This window comes from Aedes aegypti, chromosome 3 (assembly GCF_002204515.2).
Source record: "Aedes aegypti strain LVP_AGWG chromosome 3, AaegL5.0 Primary Assembly, whole genome shotgun sequence".
Lineage (NCBI taxonomy): Eukaryota > Metazoa > Arthropoda > Insecta > Diptera > Culicidae > Aedes > Aedes aegypti.
Window position 1 is genome coordinate 143,819,563 of NC_035109.1, and position 15,208 is coordinate 143,834,770.

General features: G+C 36.5%; 2 protein-coding genes across 7 annotated transcripts in view; both read right to left on the bottom strand.

Moving 5' to 3' along the window:
- LOC5568504 (calmodulin) overlaps positions 1-15,208 on the bottom strand; it is a 103,436-nt gene that overhangs the window by 51,971 nt on the left and 36,257 nt on the right. The window lies entirely within an intron of this gene.
- On the bottom strand, positions 14,225-14,677 carry LOC110677973 (bursicon; the record flags this gene model as incomplete). Its single annotated transcript, XM_021850161.1, has 1 exon — positions 14,225-14,677. A coding segment is annotated over one exon (426 nt), but the record flags the coding sequence as incomplete, so codon positions are not given.

Consider the following 15,208-nt stretch of genomic DNA (forward strand, 5'->3'; position numbering starts at 1 on the left):
TTATTTCGTCTTTGATGGTCCCAGACAACCAGAATGTACATATAACTAAATCACGTTTTGCGTTTTGCGACGCTATTATGTGCAAAGTTTCACGTATAAGATGTCGCGAAAAGGCCTTATACGTACAAAAGTGGAGGCGATATACGTGCATATTTTATATGATGAAACATAACATGCAATGCGAGTGTGTAGATTTTCTTGCGAATTAGTCAGAACTCTTATGCGACTTAATTCATCATAACAAAATTTATTTGACAGCTGCTACGGATTGATCCTACTTACTTTGTACAAGTATACGAGATGAAATGGAATGTACATATGAACTCATAAAATAACGTTTTATGCGAGGAAACTCATCGATCAAACGACTTCATCCACCAAGTAGTGCGGGAGTGATGCAGTTTGTACAAGTATACGACTTTTTTCGCATACTGCTATGCGACTTCTGGTTGTCTGGGGTACCGAACGGTTTTTGGTATCGTCTGATTACAAGTAGCAGGGTATGTCTTCGAACTTAAATGTTTGTATATTCTCAAAAACTGATTGCTTAGTCTAGCCATGCGAATAGTGAGCTTTATAGAAACATCTCTGAGAAACTTCTTTAGGAAACCATCACCATGAACTCTGAAAGCTTGAATTTGGTCTATTATCTTAACCTTAGGTTGAACATTATTTCATCTGTTTGGTTTGCATATTCTTAAGATTTCGTACGATACTTTATAGGATTTTGTTAATGCCTAAAACTACATTAACGAATACGTTTCAGATTTAGTTGGAATCTTCTCCAGGGCATCTAACAAGTTGGAATTTCTTTAAGAACGAAAAACTTAAAACGCTTAATACGAAAGGTTTCATCAATTTTCTAACCACGTGGGGTAAGTGAAAAGTTTCTTATTGGTGTTTGCTCTATAAATAGCCATATGTTAGAAAGGTTCACAACTATCATTGAAATACAGAACGTGGTGAATATTCAAAAAAAAAAAACACTGTAAAAGATGCTACCAAACTTCACGATATAACAGTATCTTCGTTGAACAGCCGATAAAAAGGAAAACGTGGTTTGATAAGTTTCAATCAAAGAAACTGCACGAAGACACCGTAAAATTTCGACGTTAAGTTAATCAAAAAATGTGAAAAATAAGGTTCTGGTCTACACACAGACAAAAAGTTCTAATGTATTTGTAAAGAAAAAAATGTTGAGGTATTCCTAAAGTGAACCAAGAATGGAGAGTGTATTGATTTATAGAAGTTATTTATGGAAGAATCCCGAAATTAACATTCGGTAAATATATGGAGTAATTTCTAGTACCTAAAAGAATTCCTGATGGAATTTCTGGAGAATATTTTTGATAAGTTCAAGAATGAATTGCAAAATCTTTGAGTAAATCTGTTGTAAAATTAAAAAAATCTATTTATTTCTCTCATTGCTCGATTCTATCTATTCCGAATTGCTCTCTTACTCCCTTCCACTTTGAGTAGTATCGCGGTCACCGAAAAAAGCTATTATGATAAAGTCATGTGGTGATTAAACTTTGTAGAAAAGCTTAATTGGATAATTTAGGAGACGGTCGAACAATATGCCGAAGCTCAGTTTTGGTAACAAAGTTCCACTTTTTCGATTTTGGAAGATCAAAGTTGCATTTTTGAATTTCCTTTTATACTGGGAAGGTCCTTGTGCGAATCCTTATGCGATTTCTAATAAGCGACCTGAAGAAAGCTGATGAGAATCCAGAATGGATTCTGACAAGAATCCTAGAAGGCTTCTAATAAAATCCCTGGAAGGTTTCTGGTAAGTTTCCTAGAAGATTTCTGATGAAATCCCAGGAATAATTCTGATAAAATCCTGCACAGTTTCTGGTGAACTGGAAGGATTTTTATGAAAATCCTGGTAGGGTTCTAATGAGAATACTGGAAATGTTTTTTTTTTTTTATTTTATTTAGGCACTCCGTGCTCGTGGCTACTACTGTGCCGGACTCAGTTGATCTTGTAGCTTCTTTACCGATACAGATCTATTTTCAACTTATCTATATTTACATCTTGTTTCACTCTCTACTCTTTTACTCTCACACCGAGCAGGTAGGAGAGAGCTCTGCTATTAGTGAGGCTAGCTGCCTGCGAAGAGGGTCAGTTTGTCTCAGTCACCATCTGATACTGACGGAGGATGGATATGCTCCCCAAAGCACGGTCCTCCGTGAGGCGTCTTCTGGTGGCTGGACGGGTCGAACCCATGACCTTCCGCTTATGAAGCGAAAGCGTAACCTCAAGGCTACAGACCCCCCTTCCTGGAAATGTTATAATGATAATCTTGGATGAATCTTTTTGAGAATCCCGGAATTACAAATGAGATCTCTTCAATGTTTCCGATGAGCATCCTAGCAAATTTGGATAGAATTGTGAGAAGATTTTATGTGAATCTTGGAAGCATTATGATAAACATCTAGTAAGAAAATCCAATCCAAATCCAAAAAGATGTCCGATGAGAATTCAGGAAGGATTCTAATCAAAATACTGGAAGGATTTGGATACAAATCATAGAATTCTGTTGCAAATATTTATGCAGGAAGGAATCTCTTGTGATTGTGAACATTTATAGTCCCAATTTTTAGTGCCAAACGCCAAAACAAAAGTTAAGGCCAAAAACACTTGTTTACTCATTTTTATTTTTATTTTTGTTCGTTTGTCTAAGTCCAAAAAAAAAAAAGTTTTATTTCATTTTTAAATTTAGTCACAATCATTGGCTTAAACTTATATTTTGGGTCTATTTTGTTTTACGTCTTCTTCTTCTTTCTGGCATTACGTCCCCACTGGGACAAAGCCTGCTTCTCAGCTTAGTGTTCTTATGAGCACTTCCACAGTTATGAACTGAGAGCTTACTATGCCAATGACCATTTTTGCATGTGTATATAGTGTGGCAGGTACGAAGATACTCTATGCCCTGGGAAGTCGAGAAAATTTCCAACCCGAAAAGATCCTCGACTGGTGGGATTCGAACCCACAACCCTCAGCTTGGTCATGCTGAATAGCTGCGCGTTTACCGCTACGGCTATCTGGGCCCCTTACGTGTCCCTTCCGAAATGTCAGATAGGGACAACCTGGGAGGGAGAAACCAATACGAAATTTATGTACGTCAAGGTGAGCCGAGATTCTGCTGTCACGAACTGTCACTGTGAGCCCAGATCTTAAACAATGGACAAACATGATAAAAGCGCGTAATTGATCAAAACATATTTTTAGCATTTTATCAAATATAACAAAAAATCGATTGGAAAGCTATTCACGCTTATTCAAAAGTAATGTCACGAAAGCACCTTTTATTCTGATTTTAAAAAAAGTATTCAAATACTCATAATTTTACTTTTTCCAATAAAAACAAAAATAAAATGCATAGAAAACTTTGGCCCTTTTTCCATGTTTGTCCAGAACGATCGAAGGTACACAACAAAAGAAAACTAGCGATTTTCATCAAGTCTGCCTTGATTGTCGTTAGCAAGCTGGATTTTTCTTGCTGTTTGAAATAACTTTGTGTCATATTTCGTGTGTAGTATCGGTGCCTCTCTCCCAGGGGACAACCCAAGTGTTAAGTGTCTCCCCAGCGACTGGGAGTACGAGGAAGTGCCGGAATACAATAAAGCAAATTACAACGAAGCCAAACGTAGACTATGTACAATTAATTGGCAACATATCATAAGTATTGAAGGAAATGTCGACACCGAAGTAGACAAGTTCCAATCAATTATTCAACAAATAATTAATGAAACTGTGCCAACAAGAAGAAAAAGACGAATACAAAATAACAAATTACCGGTGTGGTTTAGCCCACATCTGAAAAACCTAAAGAACAAGAAACAGAAAGCGCATAAATTATACAAAAAAGAAAATACTGCCACCAACTTACAAAATTATCATGACACATGTAACCAACTCAACTCAGCCATTAACTCCGCAGATGAAGAATATAATCGTAAGGTCGAATCCGAAGTCAAATCATGTCCTAAAAACTTTTTTAATTATGTAAACACACAATTAAAAAGTAGCAATTTCCCTTCGCGAATGCATTGTGACGGAAACGTAGGTGAAAACTCTTCCGATATCTGCAACCTCTTTGCAGATTTCTTTCAAGAAGTGTATACCACCTACTCTGAAGAAGACCGCGACCGCAATTTCTTTTCTTTTTTCCCAGAAATTTCTAATAGTATATCTATTGAAAAACTATCACAACAAGAAATCTTATCGGCACTAAAAAACCTGGACGCAACTAAGGGAGCAGGACCGGATGGCATTGCACCCGTGTTCTTCAAAAATCTCTCAGAAGAACTTTCCCTTCCCTTAGAACGCCTTTTCAACATGTCTCTAAATAATGGAAAATTCCCAGTAGCTTGGAAATCCTCATATTTGGTGCCTGTTTTCAAATCAGGTACAAAATCTGACATAAGGAACTATCGCGGAATTGCCATTATCTCATGTATTCCCAAACTCTTCGAATCTCTCGTAAACGACAAAATTTTCCAGCAAGTAAAAAACCAAATTACTTGTAGGCAGCATGGCTTTTTTAAAGGCCGCTCAACATCTTCCAATCTGCTAGAATTTGTATCTTTTATTCTCAACGCAATGGACAATGGCAAGCACGTAGAAGCCCTCTACACTGACTTCAGTAAGGCATTTGACCGAATCGACATACCATTATTAATCTTCAAATTGCAGAAAATAGGAATGGAGCCAGGACTCTTGAGTTGGATCCAGTCATATCTATCACATAGGAAACAAATTGTGCGCTTTCAAAATAAATTATCAGCACCCATTTCTGTAACCTCTGGAGTACCTCAAGGTTCTCATTTAGGCCCACTTCTTTTTATTTTGTATGTAAACGACATTTCCTTTTTACTTAGAAAAATAAAATTTCTTATATATGCAGACGACATGAAGCTCTTCATGGAAGTAAGTAATTCTAGCGAAGCAGAAGAATTCCAGAATGACATTAACTTATTCTTCACTTGGTGCCATAAAAGTTTACTTCAGCTCAATATCAAAAAATGTAATTCAATAGCATTTAGTCGAAAATATGTAACACCACCAATTGAAGTATTTTTAGGAAATCAAGTAGTGCAGAAGTGTAAAATTGTAAGGGATTTGGGCGTAATCCTAGACTCTAAACTCACTTTTGTAGAACATTATAATTCCATAATAAACAAAGCAAACAGCATGCTTGGCTTCATTAAGAGGTTCAGCAACAATTTTCAAGACCCATATACTATTAAACTATTGTATACTACATATGTAAGACCAATTCTGGAATACTGTCACCTAGTATGGAACCCGTATCATGTCGTACACGAAGAACGCATAGAATCAGTACAGAAGCAATTCCTTTTATACGCCCTTCGGAAATTGAATTGGACTGTGCTGCCACTTCCGTCGTATGAAGCACGCTGCATGCTCATCAACTTGGAAACACTTAAGCAACGCCGGGAATTCGCAATGATTCTCTTTATAAACAACATTATTTCGAACCGTGTAGACTCCGCTGCACTTCTTTCTCAACTAAACTTCTACACACCCTCTCGGCATTTAAGAACAAGAAAATTATTTTCAGAAAAATCATGCAGAACGCATTATGCTCAAAACGGACCAATAAACCGTATGATGCGTCAGTATAATGTACATTGCGAATTCATTGGCATTACTATGTCCAAAGAGCAGCTTAAAACACAACTAAAGAACAATAGAAGTAATCCATAGCATGTAAGAAAGTATTGTAATTATTGTATGTAGTCTACCTATGCTTGACGAAATAAATAAATAAATCAAAAACTCCTGTGGTGTTTTTTATGACTAAGCGAACGTCAAACATTATCAAAAGTGTCAAGGTTCATTTATGAACCCAAATTTTAAATTGAAGTTTAAATATGATATAGCCGTTACTTGAGTTTTTCTACGAGGATTCTGGCAAGCATCTCGAGAGATGATTTCAAATGAATCTTAATAGGATTATGATGATAGTACTGAGTGAATCCTGCAGAGAATTCTGAGGGAATTCTGATAAGAATTCTGAGAGAGTTCTTAATAGAATCCTGAGAGATTTTATATGAAAATCCAGCGACGAATCTTATATGTGCGATGATTTTGATAAATTTTGATTAAAATCATGAATGGATTCCCGCAAATCTATCTTATGAGAATCTCGCGAAGAATCTTATGTGAATCCTGCAAGGAAACCAATCAAAATCATGAGAGGATACTGATGAGAATTATGAGAGGATTCTGAGGGATTCCTAAGAGGATTCATCAGCAACTTTCTAGGATTCTCATCCTTACTTCCAGGACTCTCGATGGATTCAAGATGAAATCAAACTAAATCATTGGACATTTGTTACTAAGCCTGAATTTCAGCACAATCATCGAAAAAATTCTAAATACTCAAATTTAGCTTTTGATACTTTTACCTTTATGAAACAGTTGGATTTAATATTACTCGTGTAGAGAATTTCCTTCGAGTTTTCATTTATGTGCCAATTTATTTATTGTTAAGCATCTGAATTTAAACTCCGAAACCAAATGCGGGGCTGCTGATCAAAACTCAAAATTGGCCCTGTACGTCCAAAATGTCCCAACTTTACCTCTAAAAGCTTTCATTTGCTGAAATAGTGTTATTTGATGTTTCGCATAATGGGTGTTTTCTTATAATAAAAATCGGTCTTTTGGAATCAAACGCATGGTTTGGAACTGAAATGGCTTCCAATGACTATATTTTGATGAATATATATGGTCGGGGTTCTGCTAAACCGCACCAAGTGCCAAAACCTTCATTCCGAGATATTTTACTTTAAAGTCTTATCGCGTATTAGTTTATCGCGGACGATTAATTTTATTTTTTTTATTGCTCATTCGCGATTAACAGTGTCCAATAAGTAAACCGAAAATAAATATACAAGTATATAAAAACATAAACTATCGATGTAATTGGATTCTATTAAAAAATATTAAGCACTCAGTTCACTCTGGCTGAACAAAAGTTGAAAAATATGGTTCTTGGTTCGGTATGGTTGGATGTGTTTCATAATTTTCAACAACACAAGCAAAATTGGAGACAAATGATGTTTATCATCACCGTACATGTTGGAAGCCATGTAACAAGTGTTATGTCCATTCGACCAAATGTACTTTCGACCAAATGTCATAGATTCATGTCATATGGCAAAGTGATTATTGTGGTTCAAAAATATTCCAGATGAGCTCGCAAGTTTTGACACATGCTATATTCATAAGCTTCCACATAAATACATTGAAATTTTACCGAGAATAAATGGTGGGAAAGGAGGCCGGCCGTGTATCCGGATTGGCCACCGGTAAACAAAGCATTGTGGATGTATTAGAAGGTACAACTATTCCCCTACACAATATCGTTTAAATTTTGAGAATTGATCAATTGAGTCAAAAGATATGAGCAAAAGAGTGCAAAAAATTAGAGGGGGTTGTGTACAAGACACGACCACATGACGTTAACTACGCCAAGTGATTTTTTGCATTTGAATTTAAGTCGATTTTCATAGTTGCAGCCTTCCTTTAGTTCAAACTCTAACATAATATCGTGACGGTCGCAACATTTTAGATTTTCAATTGACACCCAGTATATTGCCGTAAGACGTAGTTAACGTCAAAAGTAGAATGCACGAAGAAGCAGAAATTGGTCTGCTCTTATAGTGCACTAGCCAACCCAAAGGAAAGGTGGAAGACAATATGAACGAGTTTGGTTGCGTAAGAAAGGGGTCGACATTTTCCCAATTTTCGACAGTCTATCATCAAAAATCAAAAGTTTTCTCCATTTGAATAAAATGTTGTATAAATTTCCGACCGATTGGTGGGAAAATATTGAAAATCTATCGATAAATGGCTGAGTTATTACCATTCAAAATCTTACATAATTTCGAGACGGTTACAACATTTTAGATTTTCAATTGACACCCAGTATATTGCCGTAAGACTTATCCCAAAAACTTACTTTCGCAAAGAAAAGTCGCCGGAGAACACCCATTGACATCTATAAAAATTCTGAACAAGATCTATGTTCTTCTATGTAGGTATTTCTACGATGAACAACATTGCCGAAGGCCGCAAAGCAATCAGAAGTTTGTAAAAAAAGTTATTATGCATAGATTATTCGGAATTTTTTTTTGTTATTCCTTTACGTGTTAATCAACGTCGCCTTGCCAATAGGTTTTCAGTGAATAACTTTTTTCACAAGTGTCGGATTGTTTCGCGGTCTTGGGCAATATTCTTCATCGTAAAAATACCTATCGAGGTCTGTGTTCAGAATTTTTATAGAGGTCAATGGGCGACCTCTGACGATTTTTCTTTGCAAAAGTAAGTTTTCCCATAGAAAATCCCATACAAAAATTGAACGGCTGGCGCTAAAATATAGTTTCACCGATCGAGCTGAAATTTTGCACAGTTGTTATGGTACCAAAATGCAATCCAAAAAGTGGACTGGAGCGAGAATCTAAATTTTTCATTTAACCGTGTCCCAGGCTAATGGACAATGATGAGAGTGTGACGTCTGTTTGTTGTGGTTTAAGGTTTATTCACATTCAGGGTGTCCATCCATCCGGGAAATCCGGGAAAAGCGGAAAAAACACGGGAATTCCATTTGGCCGGGAAAAATACGGGAAATACCCTGGAAATTGTAGAACACACCGGGAAAAATATTTGTTCCTTGGACAAAACAGAAAATTTTTGACACAAGATACACGACTGTTTGACAACTCAAACTTCGCATTATGAATAACTTTTGGTAAGATGCTAAAGGTAACGATTTCTAGTATTCCTAACATTAAAAAATCGTTGGTTCCGTGTTGAGATTTTTGACATTTTTTTCTAGCATATGATATCGATTTCTTGTGAGATGTTTCAAAGATTTCTGGCGGCATATTGAGCAAATTCAAAGCAGAACTTATGAAATATTAATGATATTAAAAAATCTTAAAGGGCACTTGAGGATTCCTGACAAGGTTCTAGGCTTGATAGATTTCTATTAAGACTCATGGCAAATTCTTGATGAGATTATTTCAGTAATCATAATGGGAATCCAGACGATGATTGACCAGGCAGTTGAAAGTGCTTTGGAAAACCACTTAAAAGTTAAGTAGTGGATAACTAATGAAACTTCAAATAGGTTTTATTTAACAATCTTGGCGGATATTTTATTTCTTAGCAGGTTCTAAGCGGTTGGTAGCAAGGTAATCTAAAAAGATTGTCGATCTGTTTTCTTGGGAGATCTAGGTGATTTACTGCTAAACGCCTTGGTCGTTTTATGATTATTTTTTTCTGTATGGTGGATTTTTGGAGATTCTTATTCATGATTACAGCTTGGTTAAGTATTCTTGCTGTATTGTATTGTATTGCTTCAAAGATGCTGTTATGGATTTATGTTATTTTTTAATAAGCTCCATAAAGGAACAACGATTTACTGTTGCTCAATTGATATGAGCGAATTTGAATTGAATTGAATTACTTTTTATTGAAGGGATTTTCTGCCGTAGTCAGGTTCATCCCCAATTGATATGAGCTCTTTCTCGTCATCGATTCTCTTTTTCGTTAATAACTTCGCCAAAATAAATCTTAAATATTTCTTGTTCATGAAACTAGATAAAGTTAATATTTCTCCTACAGCACAAAAACATGTTACAAAAAGTAAATCAATTTTCTGCAATAATGGAAAGATGCAGGATGAAGGAAAAAAAAATCGATGAATGCAGATAACCCTTATGAAAAATCTATGTCGAAATGTTCTTTTGGCGAAATATCGTTTCAGCTACTTCCTTCCTAGATTATGATTTTTTTCTAGGGTTATGGGCCATGTATAACGTATAATTTGTAAGGCCTTCCTAGAAAAGATTGGATTGGTTATTGAACTTTTCTCTTTCGTAGAACTATAGTCAACATTTAGATATTCTCCGTAGTTTTGAGCACCCGACTGAAAATAAATACTGGAAGGTTATTTTCACCATGCCAAATACTGTTTTTCACCGGATCCAAAACTTTTATGTTATTATTTACCAAGAATTTGATTTATCTAAAAAAAATCGACGACCTAGTCTAAAAATAATTTAGGCCATAGTTCTTAGTTCTTAATTGCTGAAAATGTCTTTAGTGTTGATCTATTGGATTTTCCAATAGATCTTTACCACACGTCTGTCCGAAAATCTTTTGGAATTTAAACCAATAATCTTAGGCGTAGATTCCATTAAAATAATTCATAAATAACTTAGAATAAGCCCTCCGAATTTGAACGAAGCTCTCTAGTGATTATATTTCAATACCTATTGAATCATCTACTTTATTTAATCTTATATGTAACTGTCAATACCATTGCAATATTTTCCAATATTTGAAAATCTATATGTAAAAAATGAAATGATGTTTTAATGTGATCAAAAATTATAAAGATGTTTAACGGCGAAAAAAACCTTTGAATTTGAAAACGAATATTTTGAATTTCAAATCGAATATCAGCTCTTACTGACAAAGGAAAACATTGGTGGAAAATTTCAAGTTGAAGGTTCTTGATGAAGCCCGGTTCAATAAATTTAGGCATCCGGGAAAAATCCGGGAATTGGAAAATTGATTTTGAATGGACACCCTGCACATTGCTTCTACACTTGTACAAGACTGCTTTAAACGTATATAACAGGGATTTTTAGTCTTTTTGGCTCACGGAGATTTTTTTCAAATAAAGGAGCACCTGTTCTTCGTCACCATTCTGTTTAAAATCCATTTTTTTTTTCTTAACCCTTAAAAGGCGGTTCAAAAATATGATAGGTGGCCAATCCGCCACCTGCAGCGCTCACTTCGTTTTTGTTCGTATTTGACATTTATACACTACCGCCATCTGTTGGCCCGTCGGCCAAACACACCGATTTTAGTAGTGGGCGCACATGTCCTCGTGACTATGATTTTGATCGAAATTTGTTCTAAGTGCTGCGTCTGTTTGTCTGTGCTAAAACTGTCCCGATAAATCCGGACCCCGGTGTAGACGGCACCCACCGCATCCCCTACACTGAAATAAATCTGGGACGATATTTTATCAGTAATTTCATATAAATCAAACTCCTCGTTTGGCTCATATATCTCAAATGCATTCCGATACTTGTTATTCATATTCCAGTTCGAAATCAACAGCGCGAATATAAATATGAAAGGCGTAAGCTCACGCTTAAGTGATATGCCCATAAGGGATGGTACACAAATTATGTCACGCTAAATTTCAACTTTTTCGACCCCCTCCCCCCCTTTGTCACACTTTTTGTATGAGTCCTGCGAAAATTTTGTAAAGCATGTCACGCTTGGCTCGATCCCCTCCCCCCCCTTGGAGCGTGACGTAATTTGTGCATGATCCCTAATATGAGCGATACTAGCTTCGCATATACATTTCACGAACCGGCTTGTTTGTGTCTTTTATATGCATGCGTGTCATATTGAATAAATCATTTCGGCTGTTGTTATTTAGTAGAGTGAGTGAGAAATGAGAGCAAAGTTGCGTTGATGAACCCGAAATTTCAAAACGTAGCTTTTAAAGCAATAATGTTTATTCTTCAGAGTTAACCTTATCCTTTAAATGGTGAGTAATCGTATATTGCCAAAACTAATATGGAATGATTATATCACAGACTGTGATTATGCCTAGCACAGAATCAATATAAGTCTTGCTATATGGTTTGACTTCATTGGAAAACTATTGGAAGGACGATTAAACCACATTTTCAGCGTAAGTATGAGGTATCGTATCATAATTAAGTGATTCAAGCTGTTTTTTTTTCTGTTTCAGCAGAATCATTTTTTTTTAGCAGACCATCCCGAAAAATCCAACAACCTAAGATGATCACCTATTTCCAGTAGAGCAATCTGTTTTTCATAAATATTAAACCTAAATGAAAATAAAAAGTTTTAATGAAATGTTTATTTGTTTCCGCATTTTATTTTAATAATTATAATCCTCATGGAAAATAATAATGAAATGCATCTAGATCGCATATAAAACAAATTACCTATGTCCATTGATTTTTATTTTACAGGCATGTAAAGAAGATATGCGCACCCCACTTGTAAACCGAACATGCATTTCAAATACTTAATAATGCCATGTTTGACTGCCCAAGCCACCAATAGTTCGGATAAAAGAGCATGTTCAGGCTTAATCAGCTCATCGAAAGATCATGGACAGAGTTCTATACAGCGCACTTTTTAAGTAATTATCCGAACTTAAGTTCACAAAACGTTCCTTTAAGCTGCTGTAAAGAATGCAGTTCAGCTCAAAAAGAAACTCCAATTAGGATGACGAAAATAAAAAAAATCTTCTCTCTTACGGTGTGCCGTGTCACATTTTCGATTGGAGGTTTTTTTTATGACTTGCCATTTGGAGATTTTTTAGCTACAATGTTTATTTGTTTCTCAATGTTTGGTACAAGACTCGAACTCAAGTCGTCATCGTTGAATCTGTAGTACATACCGCTGCTCCACATACGCGTTGTGTTGTTGCTTACGAAATAACGTGATGTCTTGATTTCTTATGTATGTGCTTCAATGTTTCCAATTCGAAACTTGTTGTGAACTTCAACTTCTCTTCGAAGTTCACATAGAACTTAATAGACACTTTAAAGTTCAAACAAGTTTACTAGGAAGTTCCTTTGAACTTGCGTGGTTTGACAGTTCTCAGATTGTTTTGTTTTCGCAGGTTTTCTATTTTCATTGAAATAAGTGTCTTGAAAATGTAAAATTCAAGTCCATATAAAAGTGAAAGCCCTCCAGAGGTTATCAGCTTTGAGATTGAAATCTACTGTGCCAATTAGGACGAGAAAATTCAGAACAACAGAATATATGGAGCAGATAAAGCTGTTGCATTGGACCCTGCTAGGAGCAGTGCTGTAATTCTCCCATCAAAATGAATTTATTAAAAGGATGGGAAGATGCAGGTAGGTGAACTCTTTGATAAAGTGAAATCCTAGTTATTCAATGAATATGATCGAAGGCTCGTGAAATAAAGTACAGCGACATTATAAGACTCTTTCATTGTGCTATGAAGTGCGTTTGTTCAAGCAATACTTACTGCTTCCAAAAGGCAACGATTTTTTTATCGTGATAATGTGAAACAGTGGCAATGTTAAACGGTAGATTAAGTTCATTTTTAGTCTGTTTTTCCAGATCATAAATAACTCTCAAGTGTAGAAGAAGTTTACAGCAGGTCCGGTTTGCAAGTAAAGTGAACGGGAACTTCAATCACAGCAAGTTCAGATCGATCCGTATCAAGTCGCTGTGAAATCTTATTTCGAACTTTATTTCGATTTTCAAGTAGGAGAGAAGTTCGACTTAAGTACGGTTAGTACCTTGAATGAACTCTGTGTTCAAGTTTTAAACGGGTTCTTGGTAAACCTAGTTTGAGCTTTCAAGTAGTTTTGAAAGAAACTATGCAACTTTATATGTACTTTAAAGTATTTAACAAGTATATACGGATTGTTTTTAAGAATGAAGTTCAGTTTGAAATTGCATCGTCTTTTAATCAGCAATAAAGTTCAATGGAGCAAAATTCAAACCTGATGTGAACTTCTGAGTTCACTTCTCAAGTAAAATCCGAACTTTTGGTTGCTTGGGTGAAGTGCAAGTTACATATGCATTGCATACAGTTCAAGACTTTCATTTCCACCCTATGATAAGATTCATAGGATTTTCCAAATGTGCAATAGTATATGTCTACGCTACTGCTCTATGCCCTTTGATGTCGAGAAAAAATCTATCCCGCAAGTCCTCCTTCTGTGAGATTCGAACCCAATGTGGTATAGCACATTGATTCGAACCCACCACCCTCACTATGGTACTACCGAAAAGCTGCGTGTTTATCGCTACGGCTATTTGGGCTCTAATGATTAGAGTCATTTTCACTCAACACTTCCAATGGTTTTCGATCATTTATTGCTCGAAAATGTTGAAGACGAATATCTTTCTGAGATACTGCAGCTTCTGGTAACAAAAAAACTAAGCGGTTAAAGATATACGTGCTGGCCATCCAAAATCATAAAACCACATGCAACTCATAAAGCTAGTTATACAAAAAACTATGTACCTAAGCGTCTACTAAATGTTTTCACAATGAATGCACAAATTCACACACACGGTTAGTCCATAGCTGCTCGGACACAAAGCCAATTTAGCATGACGCAGCAGAAGAGGTGTGCACGCTATGTAGCAGCAAAAACATTTAGCAAGCTAGCTATCTGGCGACAGCAAAGACAGAAGAGCCAACGGGAAGCGTAACCATACAACCGTAGGATTCCATACTTTTTTGAACTTCTTCTCGCCGTTCTTCGCCTTGGGACAGAACAGGGATACGGATGCCTCGCGTTCGCCCGACTCCTGGCAGCACATGCAGGACCGCTCCATCTGCCAGATCTTGCTGCCCGAGACCTGAATGTAACTGGCGCAGCGGCCAATGCACGCAAAGGACGGGATGGGCTTCGGGACGCAACCCGGGTACTGCAGGACGTGGATCACCGGCGTTACCTGGCAGTCGTCGGCCGTGTAGTGCTGGATATCATCTGCCAGGGGTGGCCACGTGATTTTTTTTTTGTTTCGTGTGGCAGTGCAGGAAAAAGGGTAGAAACGAGATGGAATGGATCGTAAATCATAAGCGAATTATAATCGTGACAGATGGGAAATTTGCTACAAGTGAAAGCGGCTGTGACAATAAAGTGGTTGGGTTGGTTGGTCGGTATTGGTCGGCTGTTGGGTGGGAAGTTCTATTGTGCCGATTGTTGGGTCCTGCATTTGATGATCTCCTCGATAATTGGTTTATGCAAGCGCGAAATTGTGCCATAGAATTGAGCTGTTACTTGACTGCGTCCTGAAATTGCATTCAACTGTATCGGGTAATTAGTGATTTCTGATGGGTTTTGATTATCTAATTTGGGTTCATAAATATGATTAAAAGAAATCATTCAAGCATGCTACAGGCAACTACTAAGCAATATTTAAATGCCAATAAAACAAAACATTTACTCAAGCTCTCAGAAACTATAATAAACGTATAGGTACATATAGGAAAGTATTCAATTAGTGGTGTATCATTATTCTGAGGGCCAAATAATTGTAGCAATAAATACGCAGCTACCCATTAAGACCATGCTAAGAGTAGCGGGTTCGAATGCCAGTCGAGTATAAGATCTT